Raw genomic sequence first — 20,689 nt, forward strand, 5'->3', positions numbered from 1 at the left:
CTCTCTCTCTCTCCTCCATCAGAAAAAGAGAAGAGGAAGAAAAGGGGGAGGAGAAGGAGAAAATAATATTGACTGTGGTCCTAGAGAACCTAGGTTGAAGTCCTGGATTCTACACTTTATTTGATGGGGGTGGGCATTGAATTCAGTCCCTCTTCTAAGTGCCATGTGTCTAACACAGTATGGTGTTGCGGGGAGAGTGGGATTACAGGGGTGCAGGGGTCTTGGGATGAGACTCTGTAAATATGACATTTATGTATTTAGACACACATGTGTAGGTGTCATCCTCAGGAAGGCCTTGTTCTCCAGTTGGCCAGGGAGTTCCAGGGATCCCTGTTTTTACTTCCTCAGGATGGGATTTTGTGGATGCACGGCCAAACTCAGGTTTGTTTGTTTTCTGTTTTGTTTTTATTTTGTTTTTGGTGGGTGCTGGGGATCAAGCTCATGCCCTCACCCTTTCCAGCCAGGCCTTTACTGAGTTTCCTCTTTAGCCCAAAATTCAATATTATTATAACTCTATCCAGAGGTATCTGTTCTTAGATCAACCCAAACAGACCACATTCCCAGCAAGGAAAAGCAGGCTTGCCCTTGAGCAAGGTTTCAATAAAGAGTTTAACTCGGCAGAAGGAACTGCCTGAGCACTCAAGACAAGCAGGCCTTTGGCTTTTTGGTTTCAGTAGCTCCTTGGACCTGCTGTGTGTGGGGGGAGGGCTCTGGGTGGGGAGGGTGAGAAGCCACGTGACAGGTGTGGTGGTGAGTGGTTATTATCACATGCTTGTGAGATTTATCAAGTGGCATTCAAGGCTAGCCTCTGCCACTTTGTAGCCAGCTTGGGCTATGTGAGACCTCTTCTCAAAAAGGGGGTGGTGGTTGGATGGGACTGGAGAGATGGCTTAGTGGTTAAGAGCACTGGCTGCTTTTCCAGAGGTCCTGAGTTCAATTCCCAGCAACTACATGGTGGCTTACAACCATCTATAATGAGATCTGACGTCCCCTTCTGGTGTGTCTGAAGACAGCTACAGTGTGCCCACATACATGAAATAAATAAATACAATCTTAAAAAAAAGATGAGACCTCTGTGAATGTTAGCCATATCTCTGTGATCCAGAGGGACAATGGCCCTGTAGCTTCTGTTCTTCACAGCCATCTCTGCTGATTTGTGGTCTTCAGGAATAGCTGCCAATCAGCAGGAGGTGGGATTTCCACAGGCAGAGAGCCCAGGAAAACCTCTGAGCATTAGAGAGCAGCTGGATAACATCTCTTTTGGTCAGTCCCACCATTCCTCCAATTCTCTCTGCGGTTACACCTCCCATTCACACATTGTGCAAAGCAGGTACTGTTCATTGCAGCAGCTCAGTGTGCTAGAATGACAGGCCTGTGCTGTCACATACAGTGGGACCTGCTGGAGAAGCATTATTTTCTTTAGCTTTTGGCCATGCCAGCTTTATACATGTGCTGAGTGTGGGAGAGGAGGGAGAGGACCAAGTGCACTATGCCCTGTTGAGCTGCATTTGGTCCTGGGCCAGTTTCTTAGGAGACGGCTGTATCAACCGGAACCTCTGGGGAAGCATGAGCATTTTCTCAAATCCAAACCTGAGAGCAAGGCAACTGAGGACTGTGTGCAGAGGATAGTCCTGGGAGAGCCCCTTAGAGAATCTGCCGCTCCTATTTACATTTTGACTTGTTTTTTGAGACAAGGTTTCACTATATAGATGGGGCTAACCTCAAACTCAGAGATCTACCTGTCCCTGCTTTCTGAGTGGTAGGATTTAAGGTGGGCACTATTGTGTTTGGGTTGTAGTTCTAACTTGACTTTGTAACTAATTACTGAGTTCTTCAAACAGGACTTTGGTCATGTAACCTTGACTTTCTTGGTTCTCTATGTAGCCCACACAAGTCGACAAATTCTTGCCTTGGCCTTTGGAAAATTTTATTGGCTTTTCAGTTATGGCTGACAACCAATTTGCTTTGGCTTCTGGACTATTTTATTGGCTTTAGTTTAAAAAAAAAGTTTTGAAACAAGGTCTCAGTATGGACCTCTGGCTGTCCTGAAACTCACTGTGCAGACTAGGCTAGATTGAACTCAGGGATCTGCCTGCTTCCCGAGTATGGAGATAAAGCACTAAGGGCCAGCTGGCTTTTTAGTTTTATGTGGAGTCTGGAAATGGAACTCAGGTTCTAATACTTGCAAGAGTAGCTGAGCCCTTACATTTTGTTGTTGTTTTGTTTTTACATTTACTCCTGTGTGTGTGTGTGTGTGTGTGTGTGTGTGTCAATGTGTGTACATGCATGCACCCACACGATACACGTATGCAGGTCAGAGGACAACACCCAGGACTATGTGGGTTCCGAGATCTACTGCAGTCTTCTGGGTCCCAGGGTTCGAACTGGATCCTCAGGGTTGATGGCGGTCACCTTTACTTGTGAAGGTTGAATTTTGCAGGCCTAGAGGTTCGAGGAAGGAGGTACCTTGCCCGGACTGTCAGCACTTTCCAGTTCTGCAGGTGGCCTGGCGCGACTCCGCAGAGCTTTTGAGGGACGAGTACTTGGGTGACGTCGACATTTGGGTGACGTCAACACATACATTAGAGTGACAGCACGGAAGCAGGACTGCAAGCTGCGCGCACCTGCCAGAGTTCTTTGCCTTTGATTCCACCGGCCTCCCTGTCTCGGCAGGGGGTTGGCCTGCCCGGGTGAGGGGGCGGATAGGGGCGGAGCTAAGTTGAGAAATAGCCAATTGGAGTTCTTGATGGGCCGACCGCCTACTATCTCGGAGCTAGCGCATGCGCACGGTCTCGCGGCCGGCCTCTCGCGGGGGTGTGGGGGGGCGGTGCTGACGCTCGCGCCGACGCGCCGGACGTCGGGCACGTTGACGCCGGCGACGCGCCGGGCCCGGTTCTCTGCGCTCGCCAGTGTCCCGCGGCGGCGGGCCGGCCTTCGTGACGAGCGGGGCGGCGGGCCCGGGGGCCGGGCGAGGACGCAGCCGCGGGGCTGCGTGGGTCGGCCCGCAGCCGGCCGCCGCCCGAAGGCCGCCGCGTAGCCCCGGAGCCGCGCCCGCCGGCCAAGGTGAGGGCGGGCGGAGCGGGCCGCGCAGGGTGGCGGGCCAGGGTCGGCGGGGCCGGGTCGGCAGGGTCAGCGGGCGTGGGTCAACAGGGTTAGCAGAGTTGCGGTTAGCCTGACCTAAACGGGTTGATAGCAATTATGTCCTAGTCAGCTTAGCCTGGCCAGAGTCAGTGAGGTTGGGGGCAGTGAGGCTGGGGTCAGCTGAGCCAGGCCGGGTCAGCGGGTCCTGGTCAGATGCACCTGCAGTGCATTTTCTTCATCCACCACCCTGTGACCTGACAGTATGCAATCTCTAGTTCCACCTCACCTTTCCCTTTTTTTTTTTTTTTTTTAAACCTAGCCCTGTTGTCCCGACTTCCTAGATTCCCAGTGTGGGTATATTTCTTTCTGTTTTTTCCCCCCCGTCTTTGACTATGAACTTATATAAGTTAGGTTGGCTGAGTTTGTTACACAGCAGCAGGCCTTTGCAAAACACTTCTGTCCAGACCTTAAAAAGCCAATCCAGTTGCTTTTTCCGCTGATCGCCAAATATCCAGCCCCACAAGTCAGGGAGCCTGGTAGTCCTTCCCAGGAGCTGACTGCACACATTCCTGGAAGATGCTTGGGTCCGTAGTGCTAGTATTTGTCAGTTTCCAGTCTTCTTCTGTGGTTGAGGGACTGTTTTGAATCTTTCTTCCTGGGGAAAGAACAAAATAAGTTAACAGAAACCTACTGTCTTCAGCTGTTAAGTGTGGATTTTAAACAGACCCCACTGGTTGGAGGTGAGCATCCCAGCTCGACTGTGGTCTCCCTCGGTCTGCTCTTTGTATTGGTCTGTGCATGCTACTTCCCAGAGTGCGTACATCCAGAGTGGATGGATGATTGGCTCTTACAACTGTGGGGCTGTCAGTCTTTTTCTCACTAGACACTGGTGGTCCTCAGAAAGCTGCAGGTTTGTGGAAACTTGTGTTGTGCACCTACTGATTGTGGTCTGCATCTTTCCTTTTTCAAGATGATGTGCGAGGTGATGCCGACCATTAGTGAAGCGGAAGGTCCCCCAGGAGGAGGTGGGAGCCATGGGTCGGGCTCCCCTTCACAGCCAGACGCTGATTCGCATTTTGAGCAGCTCATGGTTTCCATGCTGGAAGAACGAGACCGCCTTCTGGACACACTGAGAGAGACACAAGAAACACTGGCGTTGACCCAGGGGAAATTGCATGAAGTTGGTCATGAAAGAGATTCATTGCAGAGGCAGCTCAACACTGCGCTTCCACAGGTATGCCCATCAAACTGAAATCAAGGTGCCTGCCATTAAATGTCTGCAGGATGATCTTGTTAATGTTTTAGCTTGCTGGCTGTGTTGTGTAACTACTTGGAGAAGTGATGTTTCTAGTGTTTTCTGAGTACAGGTAAAATTCTCAGGAATTCAATTTAGGAATAAATGAGTATTCTCCAAAACCATGTGACCACACCCCCCCCTACACTGTCTTGCCTTTTTGGGATATTGCCTAGATTTGGGAAAGTACTTCAGTGTTTTTGACAGGGGGCTATGAAACAACTGAGCTGTGTTGAAGCTCCCATTCTGTCTTAGACTTGTCCTTGCCTGCTGTGGACCTGTGAGGAGTGGATCTCAGGGTTTGTGTGTTTTACCCCTGGTTTATGTCTTGTGGAGCTCCAATTTCCTAAGGAAATCTTGTGGATAAATAGAATCATGGGAAAAGTATATACAGGGTTTCTCCAGAACATCTGTGAGCTGTAACTAAACTTTGTTTTAGGGGACAAAAGATTGAAAATTGAATCCTGAGGCTCTTTTTTCTAGGCAGATGAGACTTTCAGAGCTTGAAATACCTGCTGTGCTTAAGTATCACATTTGAACTGTATGCTAGAGCCTCCTCCTTTGGAGTTAAATGCGGAGGCAGTGGTACAGGAAGGAGAAGGCAGTATAGCCAGCAAAGTCCCAGGTGAGAGACACACGGAGCAGGGGCTGCTTAGATTCCTGCTGACAGCCCACTTTACTCTTTTGTGATGGGTGTCTCCACGGTGCTCAAGGAATCTGCACTTACACTCTTGTGTATGTCTGCACATATCAGTTAGCAAGTCAGTAATGACCGCCTTGATGCATCTCTGAGCTGTAAAGTCAGATCTGTGAGATGGGACTAAAGGTTTGAATGTCCTTTTTAGAAACAGTAATTTGGTGTTAGTGTTGTGTGCTGAGGGTTTTTGTTTGGTGGCTAGAGAGTTGTCTTTTCTTCCTGGCGTCTTAGGAGTGAGCAGGTTAATTAGGTCAGCTTTCATTGCCTCATGCTCAAGAGGCTTTCAGGATGCTGGGAGTCTTTCCTACTTGGTCTGCTTTGCACTTGTGTTTGTTGCAGCTCAAGTCTGCATCAGTGGTTGGTCAACATTTAGGTTTTTGGAAAGAACAGGCACAGGGGACACAGCTGGTGGGTGTTGTGGGCAGTGAGTTTCAGGCAGTGAAAGTTGTCTCACCTGCTGGTAAGTGTGTTGCCAGGTTGGCTCTGCTTGCTGCTCTGCAGTGCTTCATCAAATGTAGGACGCGCGTGTTCACAGTTAATATCTGACCCGAGTCTAGTGTCTAGACCATTTGCTTCCTGGAATCAGGGTTCTCTGGTGGCCAAAAATCTGACCAGATGGGCATGTGTACGATGGAATCAGTGTCCTTACTCTAGAGCATGCTTGAGGATCGCACAGGCCACAAATGTATGCCTTAGCTAGCTCTCCAGTTAAGCTGGGGAGCTTGGATCAAGTGATGGATAGGATTGTGCCTCCTGTGAAAACCCCCTCTTGCTTCTTGCCATCAGTGACTGTCCTCCATTCTAATGTGGTCCAGCTCTTCACTATTGGTTCATTTGTATATGCTTGACGTTTTTTCTATAGGAGATCTGTAATGTTTTGTCTTTTGATCCTTCCTTGGACTCTTGTGAGACCCACCCTTACTTGCCCTGCAGCATTCTGTGTAGAAGGATCCTACCTGCAGTCAGGACCCCTGAAGCTGACCCTGGTCTTAATCTTCCTAGTGTATTTTTGCATTTGGGGAGGTACAGAATTAGATGTGTGTATTTCTGCTGGAATGTTCTAAGGAGTGGAATTGTGGACACCAGGCTCAGGAGTTGCTGCCAAAAGGGTTGTGGTGACAGTTTTTACAATCACATGGCCTTTAGCAATGTGAAAAACTGTTATATGCTGCAAAACTCCAGGTGAAGAGGTGGTTTCTGTCTGCAGCCACCTGCAGTGCATCAGCTTTTCCCCAGGCACATGAGCGATGAGCAGTCTTAAATTTCTTGTTTGTTGATTGGATTGTCTGCTTAAAAAAAAGATTTATTTGTTTGTTTGTTTGTTTATTATGTATACAGTGGTCTGTCTGCATGTAAGCCTGCAGGCCAGAAGAGGGCACCAGATCTTATTGTGAATGGTTAATGAACCACCATATGATTGCTGAAAGTTGAACTCAGGACCTCTAGAAGAGCAGCCAATGCTCAAAACTTCTGAGCCATTTCTCCACCCCCAAATTTGAAGTTCTTTCTCTGTACATAAATGTATAGAAGATTTTTTTGTTTCGTTGTTTGGTTGATTTTGAGACATGGTTTCTCTACATAGCTCTGGCTGTTCTCGAACTCCCTATGTAAGCTAGGGTGGCCCCAAACTCACAGAGATCTACTTGCTTCTGCCTCCTAAGTGTTGAGATTAAGGTGTGGACAACCACACATCAGTAGAAGAAAATTTTTTAAAATTTATTTTTGTGTGTATGTGTATGGAATCATATGTGTTCCCATATGTGCACATGTTTGTGCACAGGTACTCATATACATGTATATACTTCTGTGTGGAAGCTACAGTTTGATGTTGTGTGTCTTCCTTGACTGCTCTCCACCTTAGTGTTTTAGTATTTATTTTTGTCTTGTATGTGTATGTGCCTGAGGGTAAGTATGTGTCGTATTGGGGTGCAGGAGCCTTCGGAGATAAACATTGGACTCTCTGGAGCTGGATTTATAGACAGTTGTGAACAGCCATGTAAGGGGAAGCTGAACCTGGTCCTGTGCAAGAACAGCAAGTACTCTTACCCATCTGCTTAGCCATCTGTGTAGTCCCTTATGTTTTTGAGATAGAGTCTTATTCAACAGAGCTTGCTGGTTGGCCAGAGTGGCTGGCTTGTGAGCCTCTGGGGTCATCTTCGTTGGTCTTTTCTAGCTTTTCCTAGCATTACAAGCATTACGGCTGCCATGCCTGGCCTTTACTTGGGTGCTGGGCACTGGAACTCAGGCACCTGTACTTTACCCACTGAGCTGTCTCCCCGGCTTGGAAGTTTGTTTTCGTACTCTTGTGTTTGCCTTTTGCCTCTGTGGTATCTCATACACTGCATAGACACATGTGTTCATATACATTCATATAAAGGTCTTGCCATGTAGCCCAACGGATAGCTCACACCTTTGATAATCCTGCCTCAGCCTCTCAAGTGCTAGAATTCCTGGTAGTAATCACATCCAACTCAGTAATATCCTTTTATGAGGAAAAGTTTTAAATTTTAATGTAATTCAATTGGTTGGTCTTTCCCCCATCCTCCAAGAATATTTAGTTTTGGTTGTGAGCCTAGCCATAAACTGCTGAGCTATCTCTCAGCCCAAGAATATTTAATGCAGGGGCTGAAGGGTTGGCTCAGTGATTAAGAGTACTAGCTGATATTCTAGAGGACCTAGGTTTAATTCCTAGCACCCACATGGCAGCTCAGAGCTTTCAGGAGATCTGACACCTTCCTTTGGCCTCCAGTGACACTAGGCGCATAGGTGGGACATAGCCATACATGCAGGCGAAACATCTATACACATAAGTAATTAAAAAGAATTTTTTATGTAGGCCAGGCTGGTGGTACACATCTTTAATCCCAGACCCAGGTGGATCTGTGAGATTGAGGCCATCCTAGTCTATGTAGTAAGTTTTCAGGCTAGCTAGGGCTATGGAGTAAACTGTCTTCAAAAGAAAGAAATCAAATCCCACCAAACCCAAAGTAATACTTACTATGTCTTGATTTGCTGGTCTTGAGCTAGGGCATGTCTTAGTGATAGAGTGACAAAGTGGATGGTTAACTCTTCTGTTCCAGTGCTACCTTTCCCATCTTTGCACAGATGATTGGATGACTGCAGAAATTGTCTTGAGATCTGATATTTTAAATTCTTCACCTTTGTTCTTTAAGATTTTCTTAGTCTGGCTCATGAATTCTGCTTGGGCCAAAGAGAGGTTTGGTGGGTTAAAGTGCTTGCTTCACAAGCCTGGGAACCTGGCCTTGGGACCCATGGTGGAAAGAGAGAAGCAGTTCCTGAAAGTTATTGTTTGACCTCTGCATGTATTCCAACATGCATACACATGCACACATAGTCACACCATCTGCATGACAAACTGCTGGAGTTTTTATCTGTGAGCATGCCTAATCTACAGGCCTCTGTGGGGCCAGTGTCTTTTTGGCATTGCTCTTTGAGTCTACAGATAGAACACAGCTATGTAGTTATTTATTGTTGGTATACTGAGATAGATTTGATTTATTTAGAAAAATACTGTCTTGAACATTTTTATTTTTAGTTTTATCTGTTAAGCAGGTGAGTTTCAACTTGTGATTTTTCCTACCACAGACTCCTAAAAGCTGGGATTATAGGTTTGGACCCCACAAACAACAAGAACTGAGTTTTGGGATTTGGGAGTAGTTCTTGCACTTCTGCTCTGAATTTACATTTTATTGATTGATTGCCTTGATTTTCTTGTGGAGTTGCACTGGCTGAGTTCTTCAGTATAGAATGTAACTGCCATCCATAGTATTGGGCCTCTTTGTTTTGCTCCTGGAATCACTCATTCGCTGTTTTATCTGAAGTTGCAGTAGTCACTGAAGGGCTTTGGTAAACATTCTCTATTAAATGTGACAATTCTTTCTAAGCTTCCTAAGAGTCCTTTCTTTTCTTAGAATTTGTTCCAATTTGTTGAGACAGGTTCTTGATGTGTAGCCCAGATGGTCTCAAACTCAGGATCTTCTTAATGATTTTGAAAAAACTCATATGTGATATTCCTGTGTGAGGCCATCCTGGGCTACATAATGGTTTCCAGGTTAACCTGGATGGCCCTATAGGACAAAACAAAACAAAACCAGAAATATGTTTATTGAATTCCTTAATTTGTTCTGTGTCTTTTGAGGCAGTCATGCGAGTTTCTGTTTGGTAGTCTAGTTTGGACTCCTACGAATGACTCCTAACTGGATTTTATCTGTTAGTACTGTACTTTTAGGGTTGTAACCATGAGGAAGGCTGACCTGTGTCATTACCTTCTTGTGCCCTTGGGAGATTTCTGTGTGGAGGTTGAATTGCTCTCATGAACAAGGTAGCCAGTGTTTCTTGGTGTTGTGTTTTGTGGAAGATTTCCTGTGAAGGTGGTGTTTTCTGCCTTAATTTTAGAGTTCATTGGCAACACTACACAGCACAGGATTTTCCTGGTGAGAAAGAAAAACTTCCACGACAGTTTGTGGTAGAAATTAATTTTTCTGATAGATATGAGCCATCTTTCCAGCCCATCTCCCCTTTTTCTTAAAAACTGGAAAGTGGGAGCTGGAGAGATGGCTCAGTGGTTAAGAGCACTGACTGCTTTTTCAGAGGTCCTGAGTTCAAATCCCAGAAACCACATGGTGGCTCACAGCCATCTGTAGTGGGATCCGATGCCCTCTTCTGGTGTGTATAAGACAGCAACAGTGTACTCACATGCATGAAATAAATATTTAAAAAGAAAAAAAAGGAGAGACAAGGCTTTGTTGTATAGCTCAGGCTGGCCATGAATCATGATTCTCTTGTCTCAGCCTTCTAGGAACAGGGTTCACCATTCCTCCTGAGCTTACTTCCTCCTCCCTCCCCTTTAAGATAGCATCTTGCTGTGTATCTTTGGCTATCCTAGAACTCACTATGTAGACTAGGCTGGCCTTGAACTCATGGAGATCCTCCAACCATTTCTTCCTTAGCACTGAAATTAAAGGTCACTGTTCCTGCCCTGCCTCTTCTTCCTCCTTAATTTCTTTTCTCTTCCCCCAACCTCAGTAGGGTTTGCTTATATTCCAGTCTTGCTTAAAACTAACAGTCCTCCTGCCTCAGGCTTCTAAGTGCTAGCATTATAGATATATGCCCTGTCCAGCCACAGTTATGTGCTTTGTTGCTCTTTACCCCTTCCTTCCCACATTTCTGTCAGGGGTTGTCTTCTTTTATTTAAAGAAACCAATCTCCTAAGTCCTCCCACCACCACCTGCTTTGTGTGTATATCTGTGCACATTCATGCTCAGTCTGTGTGCAAATAGAGGTCTAAGAACAACCTCAGTTATAGTGTTTCAGTCACCATCCACCTTGTTTTTGAACCATCTTGTTTTTGCCAATTAGGTCAATCTGGCTGGCTTTAGAGGTCCAGAGATACACCTGTTTCAACATCCCCAGCACTCCCCTCCACAGCCCATGCTGCCATGCCTGGCTTTTTTTTTTTTTTTTTTTTTTTTTGGGGCATAGGTTTTGGGGCTGGAACTCAGGTTCTTTGTTCTTGCAAGGCAAGCATTGTATCAAGAGCTACATCCTCAGCCTTTCTGGTGGCTGAAATGCTATTTTCTTTGTACTGGGGTAGATGGAGTATTTAGTGAGTGTAGGAAGCCCTTTTGCCTTTCAACTTTTCTTATTCCTTGTTTTTAGCACTTCAAGGGCCTGTGCTAAATCATTGTAGATGCTGTAGGGCTTTCACCTATTCTACCTGTTTACACACATTCTTTATCTTCACATATTCTCTGTTCTGTCTGGATACTGCTTATTGACCTTACTTCCTCTCATCTGCTGTGTTGAATCTGCTGTTTGAGCTACTGTATATAATTTTCAGTTTTAGTGTCTCTTATAGGTGTTTTGTTGTGTATGTGTTAGGTTGGTGCTGAGAGTACTCATGCCTTATTGGGGAGCAGGAGAGCAGAGGTCATGGTGAGAATGTCAGTTATCATCTGATACCTCAGCAGGCCTGAGCACTCCATGTTAACTTTCTAATCAGAACCGGAGGTGCAGGCCACTGCCTGTCTGGCCACTCAGTTGTGGAAAGAATGCAGACTCCAGTCCCTCAGCTGCTCTTCTCAGTTAGCTTCCATTCAGGGTGTCTCCATCCTTCCAAACCTGCCCCATGTCAGGTGTGTGTGGGGGGGCTGCATCAGCGGGTCTGGCATTGGCAAAGGTGACTGAGGAGGTAAGGGGCTGTGTAATGCTCACTTTGTGAATTGATTATATACAGTTTTTTTTTTTTTGTCATTAAAAGCATGCTGCTTTTAGGTTTTGCTCCAATTTTAAAGTTTCAGCTCTATTATATTGTGGATTTTCTTTCATTTTTACCTTTTTCATAAGCTCAAGTTTTAGTGTAGAGCTAAAAAATCTCTTGCATAGTTTTAATTTTTTTTAAATGTGTATGGCTGTTTTGTCAGCATGTGTGTTTATGCGTCATCACATGTGTGTGCAGTGCTCTCAGGCCAGAAGAGGGTATTGGAACCTCTGGAACTGAAGTTAGGGATGGTTGTGAGACTTCCTGTGGGTGCTGTAACAGAACCCAGACTGTGTGCTAGTGCAATGAGTGCTCTTAACTGCCGAGGCATCTCTTCAATCCTGTTTAGTTCTTTACATAGTTCACGCTGTATATTCTAGTCTTTCCACTCCACATGACCAGGGAGTGTGTAGCAACTCTATGTCAGTGAAGTTGCAGATCCAGTTTCAAGTCCTATAACTGGGCCTGGACCACCTGATGTATAGGAAAAATCCAGGAATTGTCTTTAAACTTTTTGATTCAGGGAGTCAGCATGCTTTGGTTTTTCCGAGGCTGGGCATTAGTAGCTAACCCAGGCTAGCCTCAATTCGAGTGCTGGGATTAGAGGCTCACACCCACAGCTTTTATCTTTACATCCCATGCAGCGGTCTTTGCAGACCTTTTGAGAACAATAATAATGAGATTTTAAAAAGCCATCTGATTTAGAAAGCTTCAAATGGGAATATCTGTTCGGGGTAAATTCTGGTGGGGTCCTGATTTTGTCTCTTGTCTCTTAAAATCTACAGATCTTGACTGAGGCAGTTGTCTGGTGGAGCTGAGAGCACTGTGAGGAAAAGGGTCTTAAAAACACAGCTCTGTGGACAGGACTTTGGGGTAAGCTGGTGGCAGTGTAGGATGCTCTAGGGCTAGAAAGGACAGTACCTGGTCTGTTGGTGTTTTGTCTCAGGCTAGGATGAGAGAAAGTAGGGCAGTTAGGAAAAATAAAAACAGTCAATATCAGGCCCACCCTAGAGGGGTTGCCTTACAGGCTGAAGAGGAGCAGTTGAGCCCAGCCACTGGGAGGGCTTGCTTGCATCAAGGGACAAGGATGCTCTGAAACATCCTGAAGTGGAGCTCCCCAAGGCTTACCTGTCCTCAAACAAGGGTTGCACTGATGGGGCCTGGGTGTAGAGGCCCAGGAGTTTTCCTGAAGTCTGGTTGAGTTATGAGTTGGCTACAGTGCTGCCAGAGCTTGATGTTGAGCTACCTTGGGGCTCAGGTATAGGGAGAAATATTTGGGGAGTCGGCTTTGCTTAAAACTGAAGTAGTGTCCCACATGTGCAAGAAATGACACCTGTCAAAGTGCTGAGCTTGTAGGTGAATTAGGGTGCAGGAGGAATGGACAACCACGGAGCCACTGGTTAGACAGCAGTCCTTCCTACTGCAGTGACTCTCCCTTCGTAGGGTGGTATCCACTTGGACAGAATGCATCTATACAGAGTGTTTTCTGTTGCATACAGCTTATATGTTTACTCGGGTCCAGTTCCAGTGCTAAAAATTCAGTTTACAGAGAGCACTATGAGAGAGAGCATTGCTTACATGGCTTTAGCTGGGTGAAGTGAGGCAAGAGAAACTCTTAAGTTCTGTTTGAAAGGGCTGAAACTCCAAGAAACACAGCCATGCTCATCTGGGATTTGAGGGGTGGAGTGTGGAAGATGGCTTTCTGGCCCTTCACTATCATGTCTTGGCTTAAGTGCTATTTTCTTTTTTTTAAGGCAGGGTCTCGTGCAGTCCAGATTAGCCTCTAATTCACTACTGAGGATTTTAAACTGGGACTATTGGTGTGTGTCACCACATACAGTTTATGTGCTACTGAGGTCAGACTCAAAGGTTGCATGCAAGTATTATACCAAATAAGCCACATCTCCAACCATATGTCACAGTCTTTTTAAATGTCAGCCTCTCAATTTACCCTAAATCAAGCTAAAACTGCATCTCAGAGCTGCATGTCACTTTGGTCCACACTTCTTTGCTTGCAAATGTTCATTGCACTGACTAAATGGTCTGTTACTAGGCTTGTGGCTTTTGTTATACTATCAGTACTGGAACCTCATTAGACTCCTTTGGGATATCCTGTTGGTGCCCTGTGTCATGGAGATTCTGTAGGACTGGCTCCTTTATGTACTCTAGCAGTTCATCTGTAGGAAGGAAGCCATTTCTTTAGTCTGTTTTTTTTTTTTTTTTTTTTTTTTTTTGAGATGAGGTCTCTTTACATAGCTCTGACTGTCCTGTAACTCACTATATAGACAGGATGGCCTCAAACTCACAGAGATCACCTGCCTCTGCCTGCCAAGTGTTGGCCCCACAATCTTAACCTTTCTGTGTTCAAAGGTCCAGTTTCTTCTTAGACACAAGGCAGTTGTTCAATATGAACCCTTCTAATAAAAAAGTTAAGTGATAAAATAGGTTTCTAGTATGTATCAGTGCAGTGTAAACATTTCTGCTCTAAAAGGGAGGAACAAAGATGACAAGGAAGGACCCAGCTGGCAAGTGGCAGGTCCAGCAGGTCCATGTCTGGCATCTGGGCCCTTGGTGGACTCGGCATCAGTAGCTTTGGTGACTGTCCTATTTCTGTTGCCTGTAGCAATGTCTTGGTGTTCTGGTGAGCTGCATGCTGCCTGCAGCTTTTCTCAGCAGATGTCTTTCAATCCTCTGGGATCTCTACTGCAATGTAGGTATCATCTTCATAACTCCTCTTTGTAGGGGAATCTTGACCCTGACATACTGCCTGGCCTCAGAAGCTTTCTGGAATTTGGTGTAAGCCTCTATCTTAGTTTGGGTCAAAAGCAGCTTGTGGAGGAAAGGGTAACAGTTCATCATTAAGAAAGAATCCTTAGATCAGGAACTTGGAGTCAGAAACAGATGCAGAGACCAAGAAGGAAGGAATGCTGTTTATTAGCTTGCTTCTTATGGATTGCTCAGTCTACTTGTACCGCCCCCTTCCCTAGTATAAAAAAAATTTTATGGGAAAGGGGTAGAGATAGAGAATGGGGGCAGGGGCAGAGAAGGGCAGGAAGAGAGAGAAAGAAGATGGGGAGAGAGAGCCAGTCTACTTTCTTATAGCATCCAGGACCACCAGCCCAGGGATGGTACCACCACAATGGGCTGGGCCCTCCTGCATCCATCACTATTAATAAAATGCCCAGTAGGCTTGCCTGCAGCCTCATCTATGGCAGCATTTTCTCAATTAAGGCTCCCTTTTCTCAGATGACTCTAGTTTATGTCAAATTGACAAAAAGTAGCCAACACAGCCTCCATGACCCTTCTTTGTCATGCATTTTACATGTTTGCAAGACCATATGAGTGATGTTGCCAAGTTGTGCTGCTAGATCTAGACATGGTCTGGCCCTGACATCACAGTTGTAGTGATATCTGTGTACCTTAGTGGCTGAACCTACAAAAAACCTTCTTTGGCCTTGCTTTTGAGCATATGATGCCTTCATTTGCTTTCTTAGCAAAAGTTCTGTACTTTCATCTGAATCTGAGTTTTCATGAGCTGTAGCCTTCATGTGGGTAAGATCTTGCTTTCAGGACATCTTTGCTATTGTCACAGTGTAAAGTGTGAATTCCTCTTTAGTGGTGCTAATCTCTAAAGATGACAGTTGCTTTTTTTGCACTTGCCTTGTCATAAGCTCAATGCCCCCCTATTCCCCAAACTTTGTGTTGGCTTTGTAGCACAGAGCTGAGTAAGTCATTGTACAGTGTAGGTCCTGCTGTCTTGGGATTTCCTAATTCTCTGAGCCAGGCCTTCTCCGTGTGTTTCTTTTAGCATTCTGGTCTTTCAAGCTCTTGATAGAGGGGTCCATTAAGTTCTGTTTACTGTCCAGGCCTCTCTAGCCTCTAGCTTTAGTCCTTCCCATGTTTCACACAAACCAGGTTCAAAGGCCTGAAAATCACATGGTCAGGTTAGTAGCAACAGTCTTCTTCATTGGTTCCAATTTTCTGTATTAGTTACTTTCCTTGTTTCTATGGCTAGAAACTGACCAGAAGCAACTTAAGAGAGGAATTGTTTATTTTTGACTTACAGTTTAAGAAGGTCTACTCCATAAAGGCAGGAAGGGTCATGATGAAGCCTGAGGCATCTAGACACATTACACCCATAAGCAGCAAGCAGGAGATGATGAATTCAGTTCATCTAGCATACTGCTTTTCCCATTTTTACTCAGTATGGGAACACATCATACTGGATGGAGCGTCCCACATTTGGAACAGGTCTTCCTCCTTAGTTCAGCCTCTCAGATGTGTGTCTGCTAGCTGACTAAATCCCATAGAGTTGACAATCAAGACAGTTAGAGAGGCACAACATAGTATATGTCTAACAAGGGAGAGCTGTATGGGAATGTCCACTGAGCAGCCTTGTCTCACTGTCTGTACAGGTGGCTGTGGATACAGGTGGAGCCAAGTCCTGAGCAGTGTAATGGGCCCAGAAATGTGGACAAAATGTTTCCACTTTGTGGGTTAGTTCCCCCCCCCCCCCCCCCACTGTGGCTAAAAAGAGTTTGGTTGGAACTGGCTGGCTGCTGGGCTGAGGCCCTTTTGCCAGGGGAGGGCCTGTGGAGTTCACCCTTTTGCATTTCATAGTCTTATTCTTATTCTGAGGAGGAAATTTCCTTTTGCTCCAAAAATAAATTTGGAAACTTGAAGCATATCCTGCATTCCCATGTTTTTCTGCTTTGCAGGTGGGCTGATCACCCGCCGGCCTGTGCAGCTTAAACTGCCAGGGCTAATGTAGACATAGCTTTCAAGTGGTAGCGGTGTGTTGCAGTCCAATCACGCAGAGGAAAACTGAAATGTTCCTTGCCAGGAGTCAGTACTCCTAAGCAGAGCATCTCTAAAACTCCCAAGCTCTCTTTTCCTCCACTTCAGAATAAGTGGGTCAGATTGTGACAGAGGAAGTCTTCCTGCAGTGCCGAACGGGTTGGAGTAGCAGCTTGAGTGTGCTGCTGCACTTCTTTTATGCAAATTAAAATGCAAAGGACTCCAGTGTGTGACTGAACTGGAGGTCTAATTGTTGGAGGGGCCTAAAGGCATTCTGTGTGGCTTTCTACATTGCTGCTATGTGGCTCTGCCCCATGCCTCTCTCATAGTCTTAAACTCAGGTCAAGAGAGACCAGGCAAGCTGGTTTCTTGTTTCTTGTGTTATTTGAAGGCATTAAGTGTGCTTTCTTTTTAATGATGAGTAGAGAGTATTTGGCATGCACAGTTTAGAAGTATGTCTCTCACCATTTCTGACTATCTCTAAAAGATACTCCCACTCTACTCTTTTCCCTTGTGACAGCCAGGTCAGGGAGGGTGGGGTAAGGGCAAGTGTGTTCTCAGACAGGAGGATATCTGCCTACTTGTCTCTTCTATTACATCACCCATTGCTGAGCTTTGGGTTCTCTTACTAATATATCATGGATAGTAGTTTCTGGTTTCCATCTAGCAAGCCCTTGTTGGTTTTCTTCTGTGAGTTCAGCACACCGTGTGCTGGGTATGTGGGTACTGGGATGATGGGGTGCACTAGTTGACAGCCATTCCCTCTGACCCTGGTTAGCCTCTGATGCTCATAATGGTGCTCTAACAGGCTGATAGCCCAGTGAGGCCTGGTCACCGGCTTAGGGTTTCGTAGGCACTGAGTGGTAGTAGCATGCATCTGAGCTCAGGCAGCCTGGTTCCAGAGCTCTCTGGGACAATATTGGGTGCACAGCAGTACCCCCCCCCCAGGTGTCTCCAGCCTATAGTACTGGACTACAGTGCTGCTTCTGTGACAGAGGGTCTTCAACTGTCCTCCTGTCCTTCCATACAGCTGTTCTTAATTCCAGTTGGGCCAGAACCTGAGGTAGAACCAGGCACTGAATAGTCTAGTGCTTTTTGTGGTTTTTTTTTTTTTATGCTGAAAGCATAGTGCAGTAGAATTGGTGGGCACATAGCACACAAATGTCACAAGCTGATGAGCTGATTTCCTGATGTCTGAGGTTGGTTTCTCTCATGCCCAAAGTCTTGGGGGTGTGTGTGTGTGGTATTTTTAGACAGGGTCTTACTATGTAACAGCTCTGTCTGTCCTGGAACTCGCTTTACTTACCAGGTTAGCCTCAAACTCACAGAGATCCATCTGCCTCCGTCTCCTGAGTGCTGTGATGACGGGTGTGTGTGTGACAACATGCCTGACTTTTTCAACCCCCTGGTCCCCAGAATCTTGAGGGTTGCTTGTTGTTAGATGTTTCCTCTTATCTGTAGCTCCTGTGCTCAGGTTACTAGGACATTTGGCTTCCTGTTGTTTCTCTTCATATTTTTCCTTGCACAGGACAAAGGGGCTCAAGTAGGTCATGTGTAATGTGTGTGTCACTAATTTTAAAAATGTATTTATTTTTATATGTATGAGTGTTTTGCCTGTATGTATGCATGTGTGTATGTAACTATACATGTATATATCATGGCATAAGTATGGCGGTCAGAGCACAGTTTGTAGAAGTCAGTTTTTTTTTTCCACCATGTGGATTCTAGGCTTGCTGGCAAGTGCCTTTCTATAGGTGCTGACCTTCTGTAGTCACTTTGCTTGCCCATGGCCAATTTTAAAGTTAGCCATGTGTGTGTTTATACATACGTACATATATAATATAGTATTATCTATATAATAATGAGTATGAAATGTTCATAATTGATTATAGTGCATTTTGATTATATTCCCTCCATTGCCATCTCTTAATCTCCTTCCCTCCTCACTGATACCCTTCTTTCTAGCTAGTGCTTCTGCTATTTAACTGTCTTCTTCCTCCTGTCAGTCAACTCTCAGTCCCTGGTAAACTGAATGCACTAACTGCAACTGTGGTACATTTTGAGATAACTGGAACAACAGAGGAAATAGAGGTGATGTTTGAGAATATCATGTCCATCAGCCCTGGTATGTATGTCATGTTGGCCATTCTTCCCCATCCTTCCCTTTGCTGAGCATGTGCTGCATGCAGCCTCTGCAGCCTGGCAGAGTGAGAATCACATGGCCCCAGAGGTGACTTTGGCTCTGTTGTGTCCTGTAACTTCTTGGGGGCCTAGGGTTCTTTCTCTGCAACATAGAGGGTTAGGACAACTAGCAGATCTACAGATCAAAGTGTTTTTAGAGACATTTCTTTCTGGGGTCTTTAAAGAAAAGACTGACACCCAGGCTCAGGTGAGGTATGCTATGAAGGGGTCCTAGGAGCTTTTGTGGAAGTGTAAAAGCTGATGGCCCTAAGCACTCTCTAGCTCAGTGTTTTGTCTGCACAATCACTGAATTTGAGGCAGGGACTGTGTTTCAGAACCCTACCTAGAAGGCCAGTGATTAAAGATGAATTGAAGTCTTTAGGTATAGGAAAGGGGCTTTGAGACATAGGAAGTGGAGAGAGTCTTCAGGATTGTGCTGGTTTTATGTCTTATGGAGGGTTGCATGCTAGTGCTTGGCTTTGTGGTTTTGAGAGTGTGTGGGTTTGGGATGTTGCTCTATTTCTGCTCTTTGCTGTGAGCCTTACCTTAGGTTGTGAGTACAGCGGTGTAATGTGCTCAGCACATAGCCTGATGTTCAGAGTCAGTCCACATATAGTGGCCATCAGCCTCCCCATTCTTGGGGTCACCAAGGTGAGTCACTGTTAAGAAGGTTTTTCTTTGAGATTCCAAAAGTTCATGTGACCAGTGAAGGAAACAGAGATGAAAGAATACAGTGAACACCTACAGTGTTGAACTTCTACAACTCCAGCCCCTCCCCCATAGTGTGGGTGCTACCAGGGAAATGTAGAGTGGCTGAAGTTCTCTAGTGCCTAAAACCTGCAGGCTAGACAGGTTCTGTGTAGACAGCCTGTGGAGAGTTCACAGAGATCAGTAACTTGAAGACCTTTGAGGAAGACTGGTGTTTATGAAGGAAGGCTATGAAACATGTGGCCCTTTCTCTCTGTGAAGGGCCCAGAGAAGGTGCTGGTCTGAAGCTTTAGCCCCGTGTTGCCAATGACACTGCTGGGTACATGGGTTCAGTGGCTGTCTCTATGGGAGCCTTTCTTCCCTTCAGCAGTGATGGTGACCAGCCTTTACTGCAGAGGTTAGGACAGTACATGGTTGGAGTAATAGTTATTCCTCAGGCTACATGCTACTCCTTGAGAGTGGACCATACATAGAAAGAGGGCTCAGATGCTGCATGTCAAAATACAGCACATAGAAGCTGCCTAGCCCAATTAGGGAGGTGGGGACAGGTGGAACCATGAGTCTTGCTGGCCAGCCAGACTAACCTAAAGTTTCAGGCCAGGAAGAAACATTGTCTTCAAAAACCAAGATGGATAGCTCCTGAGTAATGACACCAAAGGTTGACCCCTGCCCTCCATATTGCACACACAAGTACGTACCTTCCTTTATACACATGTGCACCCACATATAAGAACAGGAGTGTATTTGAAAACAAAGACATTAGGGGCTGGAGAGTTGACTTGGGCTAAGAGCATTGGCTGTTTGCTTCTGAAGGAGCCTGGTTGAATTCCCTGTATCCTCATGCTGGCTCATGGTTGTGAGGTGTCAGGATCTGACATCCTTTGCTGTCACTGACACTTCACGTATGTGATATACAAAACACCCATGCACATAAAATAAAAATTAAGACAATCTAAAAACAAAACCAGTTAGATGTAGATTTATTTTAATTTTTTTCCTTCCCTTTTTCTTCTCTTCCTTATCTTCCTCTTCCTCATTTTTTACCCCTGTTTTTTGGAGACAGGGTTTCTCTATACAGCCCTGACTGTCCTGGAACTTATTCTGTAGACCAGACTGGCCTTAAACTCACAGAAATCCCCCTGCCTCTGCCTCCTGGATTAAAGGTGTGTGCCACCACTGCCTGGCTATAATTATCTTATGGGCATTTACTTAGTATCTTTGTCCATTTTCTTTTTTGCCTAGTAAAATTTGAACCAACAGGGCTCATGTCTATTATCCCAGGTCCCTTCAAGAGCCTGAAGGGAGAGGATCACTGTTCCAGACCAATGTAAGACCCCATTTCAAACCTACAAAAAAGCCAGCTTCCCTCCCTCCCTCCCTCCTTCTCTGTCTCTGTCTCTGTCTCTCTCTCTCTCTCTCTCTCTCTCTCTCTCTCCCTCCCTCCCTCCCTCCCTCCCTCCCTCCCTCCCCTCCCCTCCCCTTACCTACCCTCTTTCAAGCAGGGTCCCATGAAGCTCAGGCTAGCCTCAAACCTTGAACTTACAATCCTCTTACTTCTGCTTCCCCACTGCTCCTACCGTGACTGGTTTCCGTACTACTGGAGATGAAGCTAGGCTTCAAGCGTATTGGGTAGACTCCCCCAACCAAGCCA

General features: G+C 45.7%; 1 protein-coding gene across 9 annotated transcripts in view; it reads left to right on the plus strand.

The window, feature by feature from the left end:
* Positions 1-2,895: 2,895 nt before the first annotated feature.
* PPFIA1 (PTPRF interacting protein alpha 1) overlaps positions 2,896-20,689 on the plus strand; it is a 71,582-nt gene continuing 53,788 nt past the window's right edge. For all 9 annotated transcript variants that reach the window (XM_080912041.1, XM_080912043.1, XM_080912042.1 and 6 more), the window contains exons 1-2: positions 2,896-3,063; positions 4,052-4,315. In XM_080912041.1, the coding sequence (XP_080768167.1) occupies positions 4,052-4,315 (264 nt within the window). In that variant the 5' untranslated portion in view covers positions 2,896-3,063. The remainder of the gene's footprint in view (positions 3,064-4,051; positions 4,316-20,689) is intronic.

The sequence above is a fragment of the Micromys minutus genome, assembly GCF_963924665.1.
Source record: "Micromys minutus genome assembly, chromosome: 2".
NCBI classification, from domain to species: Eukaryota; Metazoa; Chordata; class Mammalia; order Rodentia; family Muridae; genus Micromys; species Micromys minutus.